The 22,257-nt window shown below is 43.1% G+C and overlaps 1 protein-coding gene across 2 annotated transcripts; it reads left to right on the top strand.

Moving 5' to 3' along the window:
• The first annotated feature begins 871 nt into the window (after positions 1-871).
• MICOS10 (mitochondrial contact site and cristae organizing system subunit 10) lies at positions 872-16,145 on the top strand. Of its 2 annotated transcripts, none has more exons than XM_083802402.1 (4): positions 872-989; positions 12,085-12,132; positions 12,756-12,865; positions 15,906-16,145. In XM_083802402.1, exons 1-4 carry the CDS (start codon positions 923-925, stop codon positions 15,912-15,914), a joined length of 234 nt encoding a protein of 77 aa, XP_083658528.1. In that variant the 5' UTR covers positions 872-922; the 3' UTR covers positions 15,915-16,145. The 2 variants fall into 2 exon arrangements, with proteins under 2 accessions (XP_083658528.1, XP_083658529.1); XM_083802403.1 differs by having other exon boundaries at positions 873-989; positions 12,756-12,895; positions 12,940-16,145.
• The last annotated feature ends 6,112 nt before the right edge of the window (positions 16,146-22,257 follow it).

Genomic DNA, 22,257 nt, shown 5'->3' with positions numbered 1-22,257 from the left:
CCTCCTCTCCAACCTGATAAAGAAAACTGTCAAAATGTGAAAAAATCAAAATAAGCAAATGGTTAAAAATTGCCTTACCAAGTGTGAAGGGGGATATTATTACCTGAAAAACACCCTGTGTTTTTTTTCCATAAGGCTTCTAGAAAAATACTTTCAGAAAGCCTACACAGTTGCAATATAAAATTCATTACAGTAAATTTGAAACTATTCACGCTTACGTTCCTGGTTCAACACCAGAGCCCACTTCAGGCTGTGCCAAACACCCAGGATTTGTTTAAATCCATAATTTGCCCTCCCTACTCGATTATACTAATATTATACTAATACATACTCCCACTCCTTACCGTGATATTTCGCATCAGGACGAGTGGGAATGGGCTAAAGTTGCACCAGGGGAGGTTTAGGTTGGATGTTAGGAAGAACTTCTTTACCAAAAGGGTTGTGAGGCGTTGGGATGGGCTGCCCAGGGAAGTGGTGGAGTCACCGTCCCTGGAGGTCTTTAAGAGATGTTTAGATGTAGAGCCTGGTGATGTGGTTTAGTGGAGGACTTGGTAGTGTTAGGTCAGAGGTTGGACTGGGCGATCTTGGAGGTCTCTTCCAACCTAGATGATGCTGTGATTCTGTGAAATCATTTCAATTTCTGGTGTTACTCTGCTGTTCTTTTCACACTCAGGGCCCAGGTGGGTAAAGGAGCAAACCCCCCCTGAGGGGACGGGGCCCGGGGCTGCGGGGCGGGGCCCTGCGGGCCGGGGCGGCCTCGTTAGGCGGGGCCCTGCCGTCGGTAACCACGGTAACGGGCGGGGCGGGCGAAATCTCGCGATGTTTGCCTGGCCGCCCTTTACCCGCGGCGGCAGATCTCGCGAGAGGCGTTCTGAGGAGGAGGAGAAGGAGGCGAGGCCTGAGGTGGGAGGGGACGGCCAAGATGGCGTCGGAGGGCGAGCTGGGCAGGAAGTGGGACCGGTGCCTGGCGGACTCCGCCGTCAAGCTGGGTACGGGCGGGGAGCGGCCGGCCGCAGGGGGAGGGCCCGGGGAGGAGCGGCGGCGGCCCTTCGGGCGGCCCGGAGCCTGCGGGGGCCGGCTCTCGGCAGGTCCCTCGGCGCGGCCGTGCTGGGTGCCGGAGGGCCCTGCCGGGGCCGGAGCCCCCCCGGCGCTCCCGGGCCTGGCCTAGGCCTCGGCGGCGGCTTCGTCGCGCTCAGGGCCCGCGAGGCGCCTGGGGGGAGGTCCCGCGGCCCGGTGGCCGGCAAGGTGACCTTGGCGGCGGGCACGGTTCCCCCGGCCCCCCTGGGCTCCTGTCCCCGGGCTGGTCCCGTCTGACCCGCGGGGAGGCGGCGGGGGGTCGGGGCTGGGCTCTGCTCGCTCCGTGTGGTGAAGGTGAGCGGTGTGTGGGAGGAATCCCGGTCTGTGCCGAGCACCGCAGCCGAAGGGGTGATGCCTCCTGCCCGGAGCGGATGGGCCTCGCTCAGTATCGCCGGGTTCTTCCCTGCCACAATCTCGTCTGGCTCTGTGACAGCGATTTGGCTTTCGAAAGCCGTTTGTGCAGAGCTGTTCCCCTCCCTTGGTGTGCGAGGTGGGATGAGTTTATTAAAAGCAATACTCAGCGTGACTAGCTGAGAGCTTTGGCACGTGTTACGTAGTACAGTGTGCACGCTTTGACATTGAGAAGCTTCCTGTCCGGTATCCCAGCTCTGCAGCCAGTTGTGCCTTTTCTTTAATTGCAAAGACAGCTCTGTTGATTTTATTCGGTGTGTATTTGTACTTAAAGTGCTTCGTGTGTGCAGCAAACCATTTGTAACTTTTGACTTTGATCTGGGAGTTTTGTGAGTGATCGGAGTTGTGTGTGTGTGTGGTTCAGTGCTCTCCACGTGATGGGCTGGCAGAGTAACTGGAGCGAGGCTGCGGCTTTGTGAAATGAGTGTCCCTAAGCAAATCTTCAAGTACAATATATGGAGTGAGAAGCAAAGCACCTGGTATAAAAGGTGTGAGTACCTTGATGGTGCAGAAGCCTTTTTTCGAAGGATAAACAATGGCTGAGAAATGTGAATGTTTATTATTTGTTGCTGTAGTGGCCTTATGCTTGAAAGCTGATGAGGAACTCTGGGTTTTAGTTGCCTAATACTTTTCCATTAGGAAAGATGTTTAATAATTTTGTGTAAACTGAAACTTCCATTGTTTATAACAGAGCTTTGAAAAGTGTCAAGTGTTCCGGAGCAATGTTTTGTCTTATGAAATTCTATTCAGGTTTGTCTGACAAACATATCCAGATATGTTTATGTTTCCATAGCATTGGTTGCTTTATCATAAAATATTAAGTATGCCAAATTATAAACAAGAACTTGTGCTGTGCTGCAGCTGTACATGTACATGTAGGATTCCTGTACATGGGAAGCCTCTCAGGGAGGCTGAAAGAAGTGGGTTCAGACTGGATTATGATGCGGCGTTTCTCATCACCAAGGCGTTTGTTGTCACTTGGGGTTTTCTTCCATCCTAAAGCAGTGATGGAGGAAAGAAAATGCGTGCAGGCTTTCTGCACTAGTGCTCTAGTCCAAGGATTCCCACCGTTAGCTGCACGATGGCAATGAGTAGAGACCTGAGTAAAATTCATTTTTCGGTAGATTGCCCAAAAAGGGCACGTGGCCTGCCTGATTTTTGTCTTTAGCACTAGATGCAGCACAATGGCCTTGGACTTGTGTTTCTCCTCGCGTGCAATGTTTTTATTCTGATTTGTGTGCTTTTACGATTAATCTCGTAACTAAAGCAACCTTCTCCATGGCGTTGACGACATCTGGACTCTCTGCGAGGATGCAAATTGTAGCAGCCCGGAAGGTGCCTGTAGGCACTGACTGAGGGTGGTGGTGGCCTTTCAGTGCGACGGGACTTGGTGGCCTAGCTGGGCAAACTGTTAGCAGACTACTGAGCGTGCAGGCTGTCTCAGATGATCTCAGTGCAAAGGATTGTTTTCCCTGCAAGGAGTTCAAAAACTTGCATGGTTGTGGTGGTAGTTTTTGTAGTATTACTTCTGAACGTGTTGGAATCTCCAATAAACTATGCAGGGGGGTGTTATAGTGGAAAGAAGGAGAAAAAACTTCTTCTCTTGAGAACTTCATCACTTGCATGGAATATAGAAGTTCACCAAATCCTTGCTTCTTTGTTGGCCTTTTCCTTTTGGTGGCCGCAGCTTCCTTCCTGTCCGTTCCATTACATCTTTCCTGAGTGCTGTTGCAAGAAATGTCTTCCTAGCCAAAGTTTGGGGGAAGAGCAAACATCACAATTAGCCCTGCGTTGTCTTATTTCAGGCACCGTCACTAAAGGAAGGTGCTGAATTTTTGAAGCCTTGCGTGCATGACAGTTTTCTGTTGTCTGTGAGAACTGTAGAGACAAAACCCTTCCAAATGAAGTTGCAGGATGAAGGGATTTGGGGAACAGAGGGGAGTGAGAAGGGGAGGTAGCAGCTCTCACTATGACTTTATCAGCAATAGTATGTTTTTAAATAATAGCTGGGGGGCACACAGCCTGTCCTAGCTTGTGTTAGGCTGTCAGGCTTTCTACTACACTTGCTTAAGCAAGTTTGGATGCATTTGGCTATGTCGTTTGTATTTACACCATACTGTTTTAGTTGGGCATCCCCTGCCATTAAAATGTCCAAAATAATTATTTAAGTGGTATCTTTTGAAATCCAATATTTTTGACCTTTTGGTCACTACCCGTGTGCGTCTTGTAATCCAGTATTAAATGTCTGTCTTTCTCCTGGTGAAAACAGAAGATGTTGTCATGTCTTGTTAAGACAGTATTTCATTTCAGAACTAGATACGGTACACCTCTGTAGCCCACAGAAAGTGTCCAAACATGGTTAAAGGGAGTTTGTGTTCACCTTTTTTTTTTTTTTAACGGGCCTGACATAGTTTATTTATTTGTTTTGCTAATGATGAGTATAAGTGTAGGTATTTTTCTTCCCTTTCTAAATCTAGCTGTAACCACAGTGTTTTGTGCCTAGGGGCCTGGCTTGTGCTTTCTTGGCTGACCAAGTGGTTCTCTGATGGGCTGACCGGATCCTGCTGCCTTTGGCTTTGCGCAGGTCTCCAGACTCATTCACCTGTGCCCTCACTGAAATAACTTCCATCCCATCTTTCTCTGTGATAACTGATTTTTCTTTCCCGTCAGAAACGTTTCACATGTGGAGAAGGAGAATCAAACTCCACTGGCTTTTTTTTTGTTCTCAGCATGCAAAGCTTTATAAATTCCTGCATCCACTTCGCTGTCATGACCGATTCTTCCTTACTCTTGTTATCAGTAAAGCCCCACGGAGAAAGGATTCGGAAGTGAATAGTATTGTGGACTTCTTCCGTCCTACGAACTTCAAGCTCTGTTTAAAGCTTCTTGGTGGTTTTTGGTTTGTGCTGTTGGTTTTGTTGTTTTCTTTGGTTTTCTGTTTTTGCTTGGTCTGTTTGTTTTTCTAACTGAGCAATAACTCATGCCTCTTTATTTGGAAAGACAGTAACTCCTGAAAGACTGGCAGAGTTGTTTTTTTTCTGTGAGGCTATAATTTTGGGCAAATAACTATAACACGCTGTTTCCAGAGTGAAGAGTATGTGTGTGTAAGGGGAGGGGGAATTTGTGCGTACCTGTGTGTCTTGTTTTGTTTTGAAACCATTGTAGTTTTACATGGTTCAAACATTGTAATTTACCTGTTACTGAGAGGTCATCAAGGAATGCCGTTTGCTTCTGCATTTGTTTGTCCAGTTGCTGTGCTGAAGTTCATTTTCTGCAGGAGACAAATGTTTTGATATATGTCTGTATTTGACCAAAATTCAGCCTGGAAGCTTGTAAATAACCCTGTGTAGTAACGTTCATTTTCCTCTAATCCTCTGTTTTGACATCTGAAAATAAAATGCTTCTAATTCCCATTTAATAGGATTCTTATTTTTTTTTAAGAGAAAAAGGCACTTTAAATTCTGCAGTAACTGTTCTACAATTTCTTCTGGCTTGTATCATCTTGCCTGCTTGAATAGCTGTTTCTATTAATGGCAGGGGTGAAATTGTATTGTTTGTGTCATTCCACAGATTGAATTCTTCAGAAGGAATCATTGTATGGATTGCAATGTCAGTATTTTTAAATAATCCTTCACATGGTTATGAATAGGATAAAGTCAGTCTATATAATGATAAAATTTGATTATACTTTCTGAAAACTGGATTAGACTTTCTCTAAATATACAAAAATCCTGAAATTCCTGTTTTGAAGTCTTTTTTCGCTTGGCGATCCTAACATAACCATCCAGCCTTAGCTCCCAGGACAAAAGACATGCTCTGCGTTTGGGATTTTGTTTTTTAATGCTGGAGAACACGAATATTACACGAGTATGCAACTGCGTTATTATGTGGCCTTTGTTTCTAACCCCCAAGTTATTTTCCTTTGTATAGAAGACAGTCCAGTTCTTCTCGTTGTATCTTGTGGCAAACCAATTAGTATAAATGCTGGCTGCGCGTGGCTCAGGCTGTGTGGAGAGGCGATGAAAAAAGTCTCGTTTGGAAGAGGTGCATAAATAGCACTCTGAGAACAGGGTTATCTGCTTGTTCTGTTAGCAGAATTGAATGGAGAGCCTGCCGACAAAGTAAGGGGCTATAATTTTCTCCTGGAAGAAGAAGAAATGCGACAGAAATGTCTTCAGGAATCTTGGTCTCTGTTCCCATAGCTGGACTGCGTCCTGCCGTTCATCCCGCCTGGTGTCCGGGAGCGGCACCGGGGGAAGCCCTGCTTGTGCCTCGCTCCAGCTGGTTCCCGTAGTGCTGCTGGAGTGCAAGGAAACCCAAAGGAAGAGCTGTGACATTCGTGTCATACTGCAGCCATCTGAAGCCCCTGTCTACATCACTTCTCCCCTGCTGGAAGTGAGTTCAAAGCGCACCGACTTCCTCGTCCTCCACGTTAGCGCGCTGGTAAGATGCCAGCTGGGCCACCCTTGGCGGATGACGTGCGATAACGCTGCCCAACGAGAGGGGACAGCAGCCAGGTGGTGTCCCGAGCCACTTGTTTGCTCCACAAGACATGGAACAACTCCTTGTTCTTTGTGTCACGCTGAGTTCTGCCTAAATAAGGGCTGCTGGCACATCCTCGATGAAAATAAACTGATAAAGATTTGAGAATAACACAGGCTTCTTTCTGTAGCACTTCTGCTAGTGAGATGCCATCACAGCACTTCTTGCTCTGAATTGTCCCCGTTTCTTAGCTGCGCCAGTAGACATCGGTAATGGTCAGCCAACATTGGATGGGTGTGAAGAAGCCCGATTGTTAGGCTTGCCAAAGCCTCAAGTGTAGAAGTGTTGGGTAAAACTTCCTGTTCTAGCAGTGTTACTGTTTTCACTTGTGGTGTAGTAAGACAAGGTAGGGTGTTCTGCTGGGGTTTTATTGCCCGTGTTAGGAGTATTCTCCTGATTTCTTACCTACGTGCTTCAAAAGAGAGTACAACCCTGATTGTGTCTAAAAGCTTGCTGCAGTGTTAACGAGATCCTTCGTTGTGCTGGCCGAATTATTCAAAGATCTGCTTCCACTCTGTTCCCCTTATTCTTTTAAAAGAGGGAGGGAGGAAAGGTGTATGCCCTCTTGTCTCACCAGCTCATTCACCAGCGTGGGGATGAAGAGTTTCCGGTCTGGCTGTGAAACCGCGTGGCTGTAACTGCTTAGGAGATCGTGGGCTAAACGTGATGCTTCCCGCATCCATGTGCAGAAGCGCTGCTGTTTATCGAAGGCTTGCATTTGGGCAGCGGTTGAGCTGCAGGAGCGCTGAAGGGTGGAAGTGGCCCCTGAAAGCATGTTGGGTTTTTGTATTGCACAGGTAGTGGGGTATTTTTATTCTGTCGTTCCAAGAATTCGGGGTTACTACAGTCAAATGCTACAAGAAAACCAAACACACGTTTTCCTGCCTCTTCCTCAAGTACTCGGTATTTAGTTTCACTATGTTTTCTTCCAGCGTCCTTGCTCGTTTTTCTGTCTGCTATGTAAACAGTCCGCACGACGGGGGAGATGAGAACGAAAGCTTGGAGGTTGGTGTTTGGAGAAAATCTGACTCCTGCCACGAAAGACCTAGCTAACAGTCTGCTTAAAATTAATTCTCTTGGTAAAGAAGTGGTTGCGTGGTCTCAGATTTCTAACTAGTGCTAAGTGCTGCCCTGTGAAGGCCCTGGTGTATGGAGAAGACTCCACACCGTTTTTGTACAACAGTTATCTTTGTATCTTGTCAAAGCGTTGTTTTGGGGAGTGAGAGGGGCAGGATGTGACACCCTACAACAGGAAGGAAGGGATACTTGAAGGGTTGTCTGTTTTGAATACCTTGATTTTTCATGAGTATTTATTTAAAGCAAATTCTAGTGCTGTACAGCGCTGATGCTCAGGCCTGCAGGTGAGATCTGCCTGTTAAGCCTCAAAGCTGTTGCTGTCATTGTCCCCAGAGGGAGACAAACAGAGCTCCAGAGATTTTCTTGATCCTACCAGAAGCCTTCTAGTTGAGGAGTCTTCTCTGTTCAGACAAGGTCTTGACAGTTTTCAGAGAGCCTAGTCTATGCAGAGCGGTTGTTACTTTGTTAGAGCAAGAAGCCATCTTCCAGCAGTTGCTTCTTCCTTTTATTTTAATCACTTAGCTCTTTTAACTGTAAAATAACAACATGAAGGAGAGGAGGCCGAAGCTCTGTGTTCTGTGTTGGTGAGTAAGGAACGGGAGAGAAAACCATCTGATGACGAAAAGGAAACTACTAAGTAATAAAAAAAAATCTTCCAGCTGCTATAGTAACAGCAACTGCCAGATGTCAACAAACATTTCAATCTTTCTGTCTGAAGGTTGAAGGTATTGAAGAGAAGTATATCTAGGTGTGGCAGTCTTAATAGCTGCTTCGGCCCGGAGCTAGTGGGTAGCCCAGGAAAGAATCGTGTCGTGTTACTGCCGGAGGGGCTGCTGATTAAATTTATAGGAATAGCTTTTCCCAGATGTTCTTCAGGGACAGGAGTCTATCTGGAAGATCTGTGTTTCTTGACGAGACACTTTTATGATGTCCTGTTGGGTATATGGCACGTGCTCTTCTGTGTGTTAGATTGATTGGAGGTACCGTGCTGTTGTTCTTGGAAGGTGTACGAGCCAAAAAAGTAGAATGAGAATTTTCTGAGACCAGGCTTTCTGCCTAATGCCAATTCCACGTGGCTGCACCACTACGTATGGCCGGGGAGTGGGAGTAAGATGTCAGCAGACCTGGCCTGTCCCCTGTTGACTCTGACTGTAAATGAGTTTAAACTGAATTGATAGATGTGGAGTAGAAGAGGCTGTTTTCCTAGTTAAACATTTTAAGCTGTCAGAGGAGGTGAAAAATGTGTTGTACCCTTTCCTGTGGCCTTTTCCTCCAAAGAGTCTGTCATGCAAGAAAGGGAGGGAAAATGTGCCCAGTGTGGCTCAAGCCCTTAGCTTTTCCATGTTCATTTGTTTTTATTGTAAGGTAAACCTTTCATGTTTTATTGTTATGAAGTTAAAGCCTGGCCTAGAGGTGCTGATCTTTAGCAGAAACAGCTGCAGACTGAGTGTCCCCTGGTCAGGTGGGAGGCTCTTTGAAGCAACATGTTGCCTCTTTAAAAGGAAATTGAGCATGTGAGAACTCAAACCTGTAAAACTCATCAGCAGCTCTGCCATTGTTTATCTCTGGTGTAACTTTATACAGAATTAAAGTGAAACGCATTACTTCGCTTCCAAGGAAAGAAGGTTCAGCTCCCCTTGGTCTTGGAGACACAGGAAATGACCGCATAACCACAAATACTTTCTAGCGGGATGAAGATGAGTGACAGACTGCCCACAGAAATAGATTCGTAACCAGGTGGGCTAAGAACTGAAGTGTAGCTCAAGCTTCTGGTTTTAACTTAAAACCAGGGTTTAAACTTACCAAGAAAAGAGCAAATGTTACGTCAGCACTGGCTACACCATGAGGCAGGCCTGGGCACTCCTTGATGCAGTGTCCAGCGTAGATTGTTGCCTGCTCCTAAGCAAAAAAAGGAATGAACCTGCCTTTGGGATCAAGCACACGAATGTACTTCTCTTTTTGGCTTTTTCTCAAGTTTCCTTGTTGTGCAGAAAATGAACAAACAAAAGAACATCAGCTGTTAGACCTCCTTGCTTATTTCTTTGTGATGTTTTCGTTACCTAAAGCAAGGCCCTGGCTAACTTGCCATCATCTTTTTGAAATCTTCAGCCACTGTACTCCCGTTCCTTCTGCAGTAGGGTGGAGGGATAGCATCCAAAACAGAGGCTTTGCATTTTCATGGAAAAGAGGAATCTCTTCTGCAGAGCCTGGCTTACTGCTACTTCAGAAAAAAGCTTTCCTCGGAAGAACGTACCTTTCTGTCCTAGCGAGTTAGGCATAGTGGACTGTCTGCTCAACAGCGGTGCTGGATGTAAGTGTGGGGAAGACACCTGGGTTTTATTTTAGGCTTGTGTTGATTTGCAGTTGGCAGAAGTTACACATTTTTCACCTTTATGTGCATCCTGTATCTTCTGTGATGGCCAACAGGAAGCAGCGCTGCTGCCTCTGTGTAGAGCCATTACAAATGGGAGGTGTAATTCTCACATCTAAAGGAGGTGAAGCAAATACAAGATACAGATGGAAAGAAACTGTATTAACTACAGCTGCTTCTGCAGTGCAGGTTTTTTTCTTTCTTTTTTTTTTTTTAAGACAAGAGACTAACCAGTTTACCCACACTGGTAAGAAGAATGTGGGTTTGACTGGTAATAGCGACTGGAATATGTGATGACGTTAGAAACTGCTTGGGCTCTGCATTGAGATGATGCAGAATTTGTCATCTTGTAAATCGTTTCTCATTGATTAGCTCAACTGTTCAAATTGACAGAGGAGATCTGCTCTCTGTCTGGAAGTGCAGGACCGTCTGAACCAGACAGTTCGAACAATGCCTGGTGCAGTCTGAGCGGAAAGTAATTACCACCAGAAAGTGATATTCAGCCCTACAGTGCAACAGCCCAAATCAAAAAGTCAGCATAACTACCTATGGTAGGAAAAGACTGTCGGGGGGAGGCAGGTCAGAGGGCCAAACAGTTGTCTGTTGGATGAATTCTCGAAGATAGTAATTATCCTTAATAGCATAAACATTCTGCTAGAGCCAGCACCAGCTGTCTTCTAGCAAAGGTACAGAAGGAAGGCTCTGCCTGGGGAGGGGGAGTGGAGGAATTAGCACAGATGAACTGCTGCTCCTCGTAATGCACGATGTCTCTTCCAGTTGAGTGTAAATGCTGGTCAGCGATTCAGCATGAGCAGTTAGCTGTTTATACAAGGTTCTCCAAGTGTTGTATCTCTTGCTGTCTGAATTGCTGAAAAAGCATGAAGCTCTGACCAGACATCTGAAGAGCTGAGGCTTGCCCTGAGTTGAGCTGTGCAAATGATTCGAGGGAAAACCTGACCTTCTGTGAAATGCTCGGTTTCTACAAAGTCTGGGGGAGTTCTGTCAGGACCACTTGGCACGCAGGCAGAGTTCTTCCCTGCAGTCGCATGTTTTGTAAGCCTGCTCCAGAGCTGTAATGACCTGGTAAAGTAGTTACCTCTATTGCAGTTGGAGCTAATGAAAATGTGTAGTAAAATGAAGAGTTTTCAAAAGCAACTCTGATTTCCAACTCAGTAAATATGGTAGTGAGGCCCTAATGCAAGAGTTTGTAGGAGGGTTTATTCCTATAGTCATTACTTCTAATAGTTAAGGGTTTTTAATCAACGAAAAGCATGGGGTGCTTTGTTAATTTGCTAGGTAGTGCATTGCTAAAGTATTGTTTTAATAATCTGTGCCTCAGTAGGAACGACTATTAGTATACTTTTTGCAAGGAAAAGTTTCAGGAGCAAAAGGAAACTTGAAAAACAACAAAAAAAACAACTTTATTCATATGGATCAAGATGGTATAGGATTCTTTAGCATTGTTCTGGACTCAACCCACTTATTTAAGCTCCTGTTGAATGAATTACTAAGGATCACATGCTTTTAGGACTATTTAAAGAAAAAAAGAATGTTTTCTCATTAATATAAGTAGCAATACTTAAGTTAGATTTCTTGTATTAAAAGCAGAGAAAGCCTCACCCTGGCAGGATTAGTTTGCTGCAAAATAAACCTGAAACCATTAGGTATTTTTTCAATGAGCATATGCGTGGCTGATTGGTTTTTTTTTTAAACTTCTTTACTTCTGCATCTTATCTAAAATTCTTGTCTTTAGTGGATATAATTAAGGGTCGAATTTAGCCACTGAACTCAGACTTTTTTGCTCTTACATTTATTGGGTTTTGAGAGGAATTTTGCAGACTTGCCTGAGTTCTTGCAAAAAAAAAAAATCATTGCACACCTTCCAAGGAAAGCAAAAATTATTTTTAAATATGCCAGCTGAATTTTTTAATGGTGCTGGATATGTTTTTTTCAACTGCTGCAGTTATTTCTATATATAGTATAAGGATGTGAAAGTCATTCGTTCCTAATGCGTTTAAATATGCTCCATAATGAATGTTGTGGATGTGAAAGATAAGCAGCCCGGAGCTTTCTTTTGCAAGGTATAGAGTAACACAAAGCATCAAAGTTTTGCTGCCCTCAGGACACACACTGAAGTAGTTAAAGTAGTGAGATAAACGCAATACAATAAGATATTAATCTGCAAAATCTGAAGCTCAAGGACACTAAGTTTTCATTTCGGTGTTTCTCATTTACTGACAATGAGCTAAATAAATCTTAATTCCACGTTGTGGATGGTGACAGAAATTCGGTAACTTTCCCTGGGATGAGAGTCTGGTTTGTTTCCCAACCCTTTCTGATAATGAAGTTCTTGTATATGTTGGGATTCTAATTTGAATTAGCTGCTTGCAATTATTGAAGAAAGTAAGAATAGCTGCTTTCAATTATTGATGAAAGTAAGAATTCTTTGTTTCAGAATTGCAGTAAAGAACATTTTTGTTTGGTGTATTGACATAACATGTAGTCTGGTATTCCTTAGTTGGAACAAAGAGTTACTGTAACGAACTAAATCATTTTTCATTTCTTTGCATTATCTTAGTTGTCACTCGCTGAATTTATTCTTACAGGTGCTGGATTCGGATTAGGAATTGTTTTCTCAGTCATCTTCTTCAAAAGTAAGTGTATTTCGGAAATCTTGACTTTTTGGTTTCTTAACTTTTGTCTACTATGGCTGCAGTTTAAAACCAAGAAATTTTGGAGGCATGTAAAACTTAATCAGTGTGTTAAACCAACTCTCACTATTGATCATGGTTTTTTTTGTTTTTTTGTTTTTTTTTCAGTTGAAATGGAGTTACCTAAGGTTTTAACTGTTAGGTAACAGGGTTGTTATATGTGACACCTCTCTAAACTCCTACTGTGCTCAGTCAACTTTTGGAACTGCAGGAAACGCTGTGCCAAATTACTGGAGCCATGTGTCTAGACATCAGTTTATGCCAGTCTTGCCAGGGTTTTAAAACAGTTTTAAGTTCTTTTTTAGTTATGCTTTGCTAACAGAATAATTTTCAGTAATATCTTGAATTCAGCATTCGCTCTCCATTAAATTCTAAATATGTCTTCTTCTTCTGAAGTGGTCTTTTTTTTAGCAGATTTTTGGACTCTCATAGAACTGAAAATGCCTAATGTGCATCTTCCAGTAATATATTCTTTCTTGGTGTTTATTTAACAAGGCTGTCATTGTCATGTGAAATAATGCTTTTCTTGATTTTTACCTTTTCCTCTCTGCTTGCCTTCCCCACAGGAAAGACATGGCCTATTGCGTTTGGGTCAGGGATGGGGTTAGGAATGGCTTATTCCAATTGTCAACACGACTTCCAGTCTCCATATCTTCTCCATGGTAAATTTGTAAAGGCAAGTATGGGTACCGGTTATTATTAATCAGTAAGTATGTTTTGAGTTATCATTAAATGGTTATTATTAATCAGTAAGTATGTTTTGAGTTATCATTAAATGGTATACCTAGACACCATTTAAATGTCTACTTGTCTTACTTGTTAGAAGAAACTTGTGCTGCTATAGCAGGGGTGGTTCCCTTGCTCATTAGAAATTCTTAATATCTGGCATGTTAACAGTAAATTTATTAGACTGGACAGATAAAATTAGTTTAGCAGATCCTGCAGGTAGGTTTTCCCACAATGTGAGAACATATGTAATAAAAATAGATGTTAGAAAAGCTGAAAAACCAAACTGACAGTCAGATTCTGTCTTCAAGCTTTGAAAGAGATCAGCTAGGAAGAAAGTGGAAGTCATGTCAAGTAGATCTGCCTGTGGAAGCAGATCTTTGATCTTTTGCAGCATGAAAACAATTATTTGGAAGTTCTTGTGGCTTGTTTTGCTGGATCATAATGTAATAATTATTCTGAAGACAATGTACACAAATAGTTTTGAAGATAATTTAAATGACTTCATTGTTACCACTGAGCACACGGAGCTAAAATATTTTGAATATTTTAAAACAGATTAATAATAATATTTTAAAACTAGATTAATTAGTAGGAACCATTTGTTTACTCTCAAGCTACTGACAATGCACTCATGATACACTAAGTCCAGAAACTGACTTCATTAATATTCTTTTTATTTCTTCACATGTAGCAGTTGGGACTGTTCTTGTTGTAATTTATTGTTGTGGGGTCTTTTAAAAATAAATAAATAAGGGAGGGAGCAATATTTTGGATTTGCAAAACCATATACTGCTAAAAGCACTGCAGTGACATCAGTGTAGAGGCACCCACCAGGACAATTGTAGTTGAGCGCTTCAGAAAGTACCGAGGTAAGATATTCTGCTAGGAGCTTTTCATGACAAGTAAACAGAATGCACAAGTTGATGTTGTGTCACTTTTCTGCTTAATGAAGAAGGCCTGAAAGTATTTTAGGCTTTTTCCTGACACATCTAGAGGTGAAAGTTGAGTCCAGTCCTCCGCAGATTTACTTGGCAGATGAGCTTTTGCCAGCCTTCTGGAACCTTATAGACGAACCTATTTGTGATTATCTCCAGCTGCCTGTAAAAAAAAAAAAAATAAAAAAAAATCCAAGAACAAGATTCTTGAAAGATTCTTGAACAACTACTTGACTGCTTCAGAATAAAATACTTTGGATGGTGAAATAGAGCAACCGTGGCTTAGATCCAACTGATACAACATTGCCAGCTACGGCCCAGTGGTGTTCCAGAATCAGAAGTCTGTGTATAACTCTCCTGGCCAGATATGTTAATGTCAGAAATGCATTAGCTTTGCATGCCATCCAGAGGGTATTGCTCCAATTTATGTCCCCAGAAAGAAACTGGGGTGAAATGTCTGTGGCTTCATGTGAAGGGAGAATGCCCTGTTCACATATTCTGAGAAAGTATTGTTCATTCAAAGATGCTTGTTGCTTAGGATGTTGAGTAACAGAAAACTGACTTTCAGGTCAGCCTAGTAAGGGGTTTTGTTTGGATTAAGGACTAATCTGTGCTCTGGAGCGAGGGTGGTCCTTTGGAGCATGAGGTAATTGAAAGGACAGGACATTTCACAGAAGAAGCACAGCTGCCTGCATGGCACAAGACTAGACAGATAGTTTCCAGCAAGCAGTCTCCACTAGCTTTCTCTGGCACACAGAGGCTGAGCATGCTGAGAGAGGGAAGATGCAGATGAAGCCATCTAATGGTTAATGTCATTAATTCTCTCCAAAGTGTCATGTCACATATAATGGCTCCAGGGTTGTTATAACAAAATTATTTCATTTCTGTTGGTTAGGAGCATGGAAAATATTGTTGCGTTATCACTCGTCTGTTTTTTCCTAGAAAATACTGTTGTAACTGAAGTCTATAGGACTTCCTTTCCAAACTGAGTTTTTGTTCAAATGTTAACTTCTCAAAATGTGAGATTCTGCAAGAAAATCAGCTTTATTAAGAGAGAGAGAAGTGTAACGTGGATCAGCTTGAATGAAATGATTTGTAGTTTTCTGAACCTGCCACATTCATGGGATCACAGGATAACTCAAGTTGGAAGGGACTTCAGGTGGTCATCTAATCTAACTTCAAACAGGGTCAGCTGTGAGGTTAGACCAGCCTACATGGGGCTTTATCCAGTTTGGATTCTTGATTCTTCAAGTTGTCAGTTGTGAGTCCCAAGTGAGAATGAGAGAGGATGAAGGACCCTCATGATATCAAATAATCAGGAGATTACAAAGTGACTTTGCACCCCTTTTAGCTGTTACTTGGATCATCTCGCTGCTTGTCCTTTGGATTAGTAAAATGATCGTGAAACGAATACAAGAGCCGGTCATCTAGACCAAGACTACTTAAAATGCAGTAAAATTCTAATTTGTGGTCATAAGATTCTGAGGGCTTTAAGTCATTTGATCGAATGGATTTCACCGTGACTTCAGCTGAAGTTTAAATCAACATCTAGCAATTATTCCAAGGCTTAAAACCGGATAGCCAAGAATTACATGACCTAGGTATCTTTGCAAAATGCCAAGTATCATACTTTTCAGGTATTTGACCTGTATTATTTACCACAAAAAAATTATACTTTGATAACAATGTTGATTATATTGATGTACAACAGTACCAGAGGTTCAGCAGTTGGAACCTTTCCTCCTGCCCTTTGTGGCTTTGATTTCTGTATTCTATTCAATCTGTGAATAGTTAACTTGAACAGTTTTTTTTTTTGAAGTACCAAGTTGACCAGAACGGAGGCTTATATGCATGAAAACACGGCATGTTTCTGATATGAAAATAACTACCTAACTTCTCCATATTAAACTTCTCCGTCTAGTGAAGGATGAAAATGTTAGGCTGCCTTCTGGAAAGGTTACAAAGTTGAGTGGCTTGCTTTACATTGTGCAGCGCCTTCCATGTGAGGAACCCAAATGGCTTTTTAATAATATAAGCCTTCTTGCTTTACAGGAACAGTGACTAATGGCTAAGACTATCCCAGTGGGAAGGAAGGAGAAATCAATGATTATTCCTCAGGAATACTGAAGTGCCCCTGGAATAAGCCAACATTCTTCAGTAACGATCACCAGTAACTCTTTATACTCCAACAAACTGTTTCCATACGCAAAACAACGTTCTGTTCCTTGTTTTGTATTGTATGTCTGGAAAGTTCAAGGAAGAGCTCTTCTGGGAAATAAATAAAACAAAAACTGCCTTCTCTGGTGTGTTGACTTTGTATGTGAGTGAGAGGGAGAGAGAGAATGGAAGGAGAGGACTTCTATTTGAGTACCTAGCAGCTGTGACCACCTGGGTAAAGCCTCTCTCAGAGCTCTTCAGAAAAGACAGCCGTTGTATGTTGCTCTCCACTCTTGAAAGGCAGCCCCCATCTAACATACAGTTCAAAGAAGCATTCCCACCTCATAAATCACCCACTCAACCCCTGCTGCTTGTGCCGGTGTTTGGAGAGGAATATAAATACTCTTATGTCCTGTTTGTACAGTTGCCCTTTAAAATGGGAATTTTGTCCTCTCCAGAAAGGCAGGATAGAAAAGGGCAAATCCCAACCTTGTGGCAGACTAGTTAGCCACTGTTGTCTCTTGTAGCTTTGAGTCTTGGAGCGAATCAAGTTTGAAACTTCCCTGGTATAGTAGGTGAATTAAACAGATGCACATGGCAGCTGGCTCAGAGCTTGTGTTTCAGGTTGATTGTTTTTTCACCCTTCTTCTGTGGGAGAACGTTTTGATTCCAGTGTCTGGGAATGGGTCACAAATATTTAAAGCTCTTTATTGCCTTGGCAAGTCACTGGTCCAAGTGCTGCCTTTCTGTTTTACATTTACCCCAGCCCTTGTAAATATTTGTTAGCATGTAGCCTGCTCTTCTGATTCAAGAGGTCTTCACCGTTTTACGTAGCATGGTTTTCTAGCAACTGAGATGGCTCTTAGGGACTTATTTTTTTTCCTCCCATGTCTGGTATGTACTGCCCATGTGGCACAAGATGTAAATAGGCATCTCCCATGACAGAAGGGAAATAGGATAGGTTGATAAGGAGCTTTCCTCTCTTGAAAGCCTGTTCTGCTGCATGGTGAGTGCAGGCAACTGAAAGAGTGACAACACGTTCTCCTACAGAAAGGGGAGATAATGGAAAAGTTACACAATATTTATTTTTTAAACTGTGCCAGAAAGGGAAGGGGGCAGACTGATGGGCAGACTTTTGAGTTCAGAGAGCTTGAGAAACTCCTTATTTCGCTGAGCAATGGCACTGAGATTTGGTCCAGGTGCTACAGCAGTCCTGCACCCCCACATCCCGTGGGCACTTGCGTATGGATTGTGCATGCCGAAGAAGCATGTTGAGCTGTGCCCAGAGTCAACAGAAGCTGAAGAGCTAGCCTAGAGCAAGGGACTTGTGAAATAAAATACCTTTAATGCCAGAACAACATTAAAGACTGTCAAAGCATGATACCATCCAGGACCACTGCTTGAGCATGTCCTTGTTTTTCCACCTCCTCCCTTGCCGGACTGCATTCATCAGTCAGGTCAAAACAACTTATTGGAAACAGGATATCTTTCTTCCCAGTTTTGAATCATTTTATCTGGCCCCAGTCTTTAATTTGCGCTATGTACTTTGGAGCCATAGCTCCTCTGTGGTTTGGAAAGTGTTTTTATTGAGTTCTGTGTGTGTGTGCGCTGCAGTGCTAGCAGTCCAGGAAGCAATGGGTTCAGCTGGAGAGAAGAGCATCAAAACTGGAGTAAGAAACAGGAAAACCAAAAGTAGCAGCCCTCCGAATATGTTGACTGTCAACCTGCACAAAAAGCTTTAGCAAGTGTTGTGTTGTTCAGGCTGTGATGATGGATGTCGTTTTCATTTTTTGTCCCTGGAAATGGCATGTCCCTGCCTTGGCATGCTCTGTTCTAGTTTACACATGACTTTCCAGAGTTAATTTTTAGTCTGATCTACTGTGGGCTGCAAACAAGCGGTTCTTGCTCTGGCACTCAGAGGGGACACTGTGGATGTCTTCTGTGAGTGGAGTGAGAATAACCAGAACAAATTTGCTTGCTCATTAATACAAAATTCACTAGGATGAATGTGGAAAAACTACACGATTTTACTCTAAGAAACAGAATTTTATTTTTTTCATTGTTCTTTTTCATTAAATGGGGTGATGATGATTTTGTTTTTCACAGCTGCCTTGCTGCTGCTGCTTGTTAGTGGTGACAAATATATATATCTACACAACAAGTGTGTAATCAGCCTGTATTTGTTTTGCTTTTATTAAGATTGTGTTGTTAAAAACCTATTTTTGAACCTGTCCGTGTAAGCTGTACAAAACTCCTTGTGAGGACAAGTCTTCTGTTTCTCTCTGTGGGAATGAGACCATACTGTTCCCAGCTGAGGTTGGAATAGGAACAGTTTCCTGCTGCTTGATTTCTAATTGCATAAATGGAAGGAGAAAAAGTGGAAATTCTAAGTACCAAAAGGCATGTTAAATTTAGTATAATACACTCATCTGGAAACTATCACATTTTTCCTTCTTTCTTAAGCCTGCTGAAATCATTGCTTCATCTAACTGTAGTGTGATTTGGATTGGTACCAAAAAGTGCAAACAAGATAGGCCTAAAAACGTCAGGTGTTCCTACCCAAAGCTTAATGAGACCTTCTAGTGGAGAAGTTACTTTATCGCCCTGATGCAATTTCAATAGGAAAATGGTCAGTATACAGTGAATAAAGAAACCATATTTTTATTTGAGAGAGAGAAAAAAAGTAGCTGTTTGCTGAATAGAAATGTTTTTGAACATTTAACAACTCCCTAAGTGCTTGACTGGCCACAAATCTGACTCTTAACAGCTTGATTAGATGTCTGCTGAGGCTTTGAGATGAATAAACAAGTCACGGAAAAGCAGAGACTGCAGGAAAAAAAATATCAAGCTGCTTTTCTATTGTTTATCTGAGTTCTTCATGTTTGATCAAGATACTGTCATTTCTTTGTATTTCAATCATGCCTAGGAGTCTTAGCCAAGGTCAGGACCTTGCTGTATGTGGTGCTGTACACTCAAATAAAAACCAGTCTCTGCCCTGGAAAATTTACAAACCAAATAGATGGAATTAAGGGAGATAAAAAAAAAAGGTTTATAATACCTGTTTTAAAGATGGGAGAAGCTGTAGGCAAGGCTAGCGATAAGTCTTGGAGGGAATGTGGCATGCAGCTGGGACTCTGATCTGAGTCTTGAGCCACTGACTCGATCAGCCTTTCCTTCTGACTGTTTTTTCACTTGGCAGGTCATGGAGTTTCAGGGGAAGGCTGCCCACTTCATAGTCTGGGAGACTCCAGAAAGGGTATGTTCTGTAGCCATTTGCTGACGTTGCCTCAAGTATCTGATAAATTAGGAATTTTACTCTCCAGTAAGTGATTGCACAAGCGAAACACTGAGGTCCTCAGTATTGACTTTGTTGTAAATCTGGTAAAGAGAAAAGATATTGAAATGTATTCCCAGTTCTTTGTGTCACAGCTGCAGATGGGAGCCCTGCTCATTGAGCAGGACACTGCTGTTAGGTATACCATAAGCACAGTCCAGAGCATGGTCGCTGCCTTAGCAGATCCACCTTAAATACAAACTTAAGTAACAGAGGTGGAGGGAGGAGATCAAGGAGACAATATTGCTTAAGCAGTGGAAGTGCAATGGAAATGGCATAACTCAACTCTTCCAGAGGGTTCACAAGGGTGATTCTCCAAAGGAGAAGGAATTGGTTTTCCAGATGTTTTCATTGGGTTCCCTCCGAGTTTGCAGAGCAATGCAAAAGAAAGCATGAAGGTGCTTGTTTGCAAAGGCAAGCAGTGGGTGCATGAGTGGACTAAAGGAGACTGTGGTTGTCGTCATAGTGATTTCTAACTAGAGCAACAGCTCTTGTACTTTAGCTAAGCGGGGCTCATGGCAGAGCTGGGGAAGAAGTGCTCGTTGACCTGCCTGGAAGACCACTTTCTATAGGAGGTATTGCTGACCCTTTTCCTCTGGGCTGGCTGGATTTTGTTGCTTTTCCCCCCCTACCACACATATCCTAACAGTAAGAAGTAAACAAACTTTTTTTTCTCACTGTCTCCCACCCCACCCCTGCTTTTGTAAACGGGACTGGTGCGAATTTTGGCACACCAGCCCCAGTAGGCAGCTGTATGCAATGTGTACAGTGTCTTAACTGCTCTGAAAGTCCAGCCTATAGCCCACCCACAGTGAAATGCTTAACTGAGGCTGAAACTAAATGGGAACGTAGTTTATGGAAATTCAGCTGTGGATCTCTGTTTCTCTTGTGACTTCTGGCTGTCAGCACTTAGCTGCACAGCACTTCTAGCTGTTTAGAGCTGGATATTCCTCATGCTGGTGGATACCCACCTCCTGTTGCTTATAAAGATGCTGAGAAAGTTGTTGGTGACTAATAAATCACTATAGTCATCTATAGTCTTTATTGGTACTGCTTGTAAAGATTCCAGCTCTGGGTTAGGAGTGTATGCCCCTTCCTAGAAAAGGTCCTGCCCTTATCAGTTCAAATTCAGTTCATAAATCTCTTGTTGTATGACGGAGCGTGTTTCTTTTTAGAAGTTTTAGAGAGTGTTCTTCCTTCCCCTCGGTGCTGCATTTGAAGTAGTAGTGACTAACAGCTTAACCCAAGACCCCTTACTAATCCCATGAGCCCTGCATTCCCTGAGGATTTAGGAGTCCAGTTGTGACAGACAGCATCTCAGTTTTCTCCCCTGTAAAATGCAAATGATGAGACTCTTCCTGCTTGGTCATTGCTTTGAGACCCACTTCACGCAGGTGAGATTCAGCTCTGTACAGTGGGCTAGCTCTTCGAAGATGCTGGAAGAACAAGGTAAAGGTGTGCTACAGCAGGTGAGCGTTTCAAACAACGTAAAGGTGTGCTATAGAAGGGCAGTGTTTCTGCACCTTCTTATTCAACCTTTCATTCATTCCAGTCACCTGCTTCCATGTCATCAGACTCCTGGGACAATACGCTATAGCGCTGAGCAGTAAGGGAGAAGAGAGGAAGGGCTGTAGTTAAAATCGGAGTGAAGGGAAAAGAGGCTTGGGCGAAAGGTAACAGAGCCATGAGTTACGTGTTCTCTCTCTGTAGCAGCATCTTTCTAGGTTCAAAGGTGGACTAAAGCCACAGGAAAAAAAATCTTTTCATGTCCTGATGGCCCCATGTCTGATTTGCCACAGCATTGTGCTGTGGGGAGTGTGGATGCGCGGTCTCCCTCGGGAGTCAGCATGTGTTTATTGCCCCGTGTTATTTGCAATTTTCATTAGTTATTGAAGGTAAATATAAAAATGGTGGCAGGTGCAAAATAGCTGTTCAGTGGGATACCAAATAGGTGGGATATGTAAATAAAAAACAAAGTGCAGCGATGCAGGTTTTGTTATAACCAGATGTGCGGTTCTGCATCCAGGCACATTAAATGCTGGTCATACCTAGAGATCACAAAGGGCTTAGGGGTTACAGCTGATAAGCAACTAAGCATATTGAGGAATGGATAATTTTTGTAACTCTTGATGTCTTAAATGCAAGTTGCTGCGCTCAACCTGGGAGTAACCGGGGGAATCTCATGACCCGTGTAACACACATGGATTCGGATCAGATGATCAAACTCTTCTTGTTGGCCATAAATTCTCCTCAACTTCCCAGGCCATGAAGGTTGATTGCATTGTTCCTGATCTCTGTTCCATGGCTTAATCTGACATGAACTAAATGCAGAAATTTTTCGGCTCAAGGACCCTGTTATACACTCCCTGAAGATGTCCCTGGCATGGCTCTCAGATGCAAGACAACCTATTTCTATGCTGATCGTTACTGCTTTGTTCTCCCAGCTCCTCCCATTCAGCCTGTTTTCGCTTCCTTGGTTTTGTTTGAGGGAATGGCTGATGGTGTGTGCTTTTCTTCCCCCTTTTTCCAGGCACGGCGCCCATTTTTTGTTTCATTCCCTCTGAAGATTACATGGTGTTGTAGATAATCTGTCAAGAGCTGGGGTATTTCGTATGTCAATAAATGCGTCTTCGGATGATGGATGGCAGCGTGGGGCTACAGGGTTGTTTGTGGGCTGGGACTGGAGGTGCACTGGAATGACTGCACGGGAAATTCTGCATAGCCGTGCTGCCTGCACCACGTCAGGCAGAGCAGAGAAAGTGAACTTAGTGGGTTCATCTCACGCCTTAGAAATAATTCCCTTAAATCTTTGGGAGCATCCCAGTAGGTGACATGTTTGTGGGAGGCTCTAGTTTACTATCTGCTAAGTTGTGGATTTTATATCCATATTAGGTATAAATAGAGGTAGGCTGG

Source organism: Anser anser (assembly GCF_964211835.1).
Source record: "Anser anser genome assembly, chromosome: 17".
Classification (NCBI taxonomy): Eukaryota; Metazoa; Chordata; class Aves; order Anseriformes; family Anatidae; genus Anser; species Anser anser.
The sequence above is the reverse complement of the archived record's forward strand: the minus strand, read 5'-3'. Positions and strand labels throughout refer to the sequence as shown.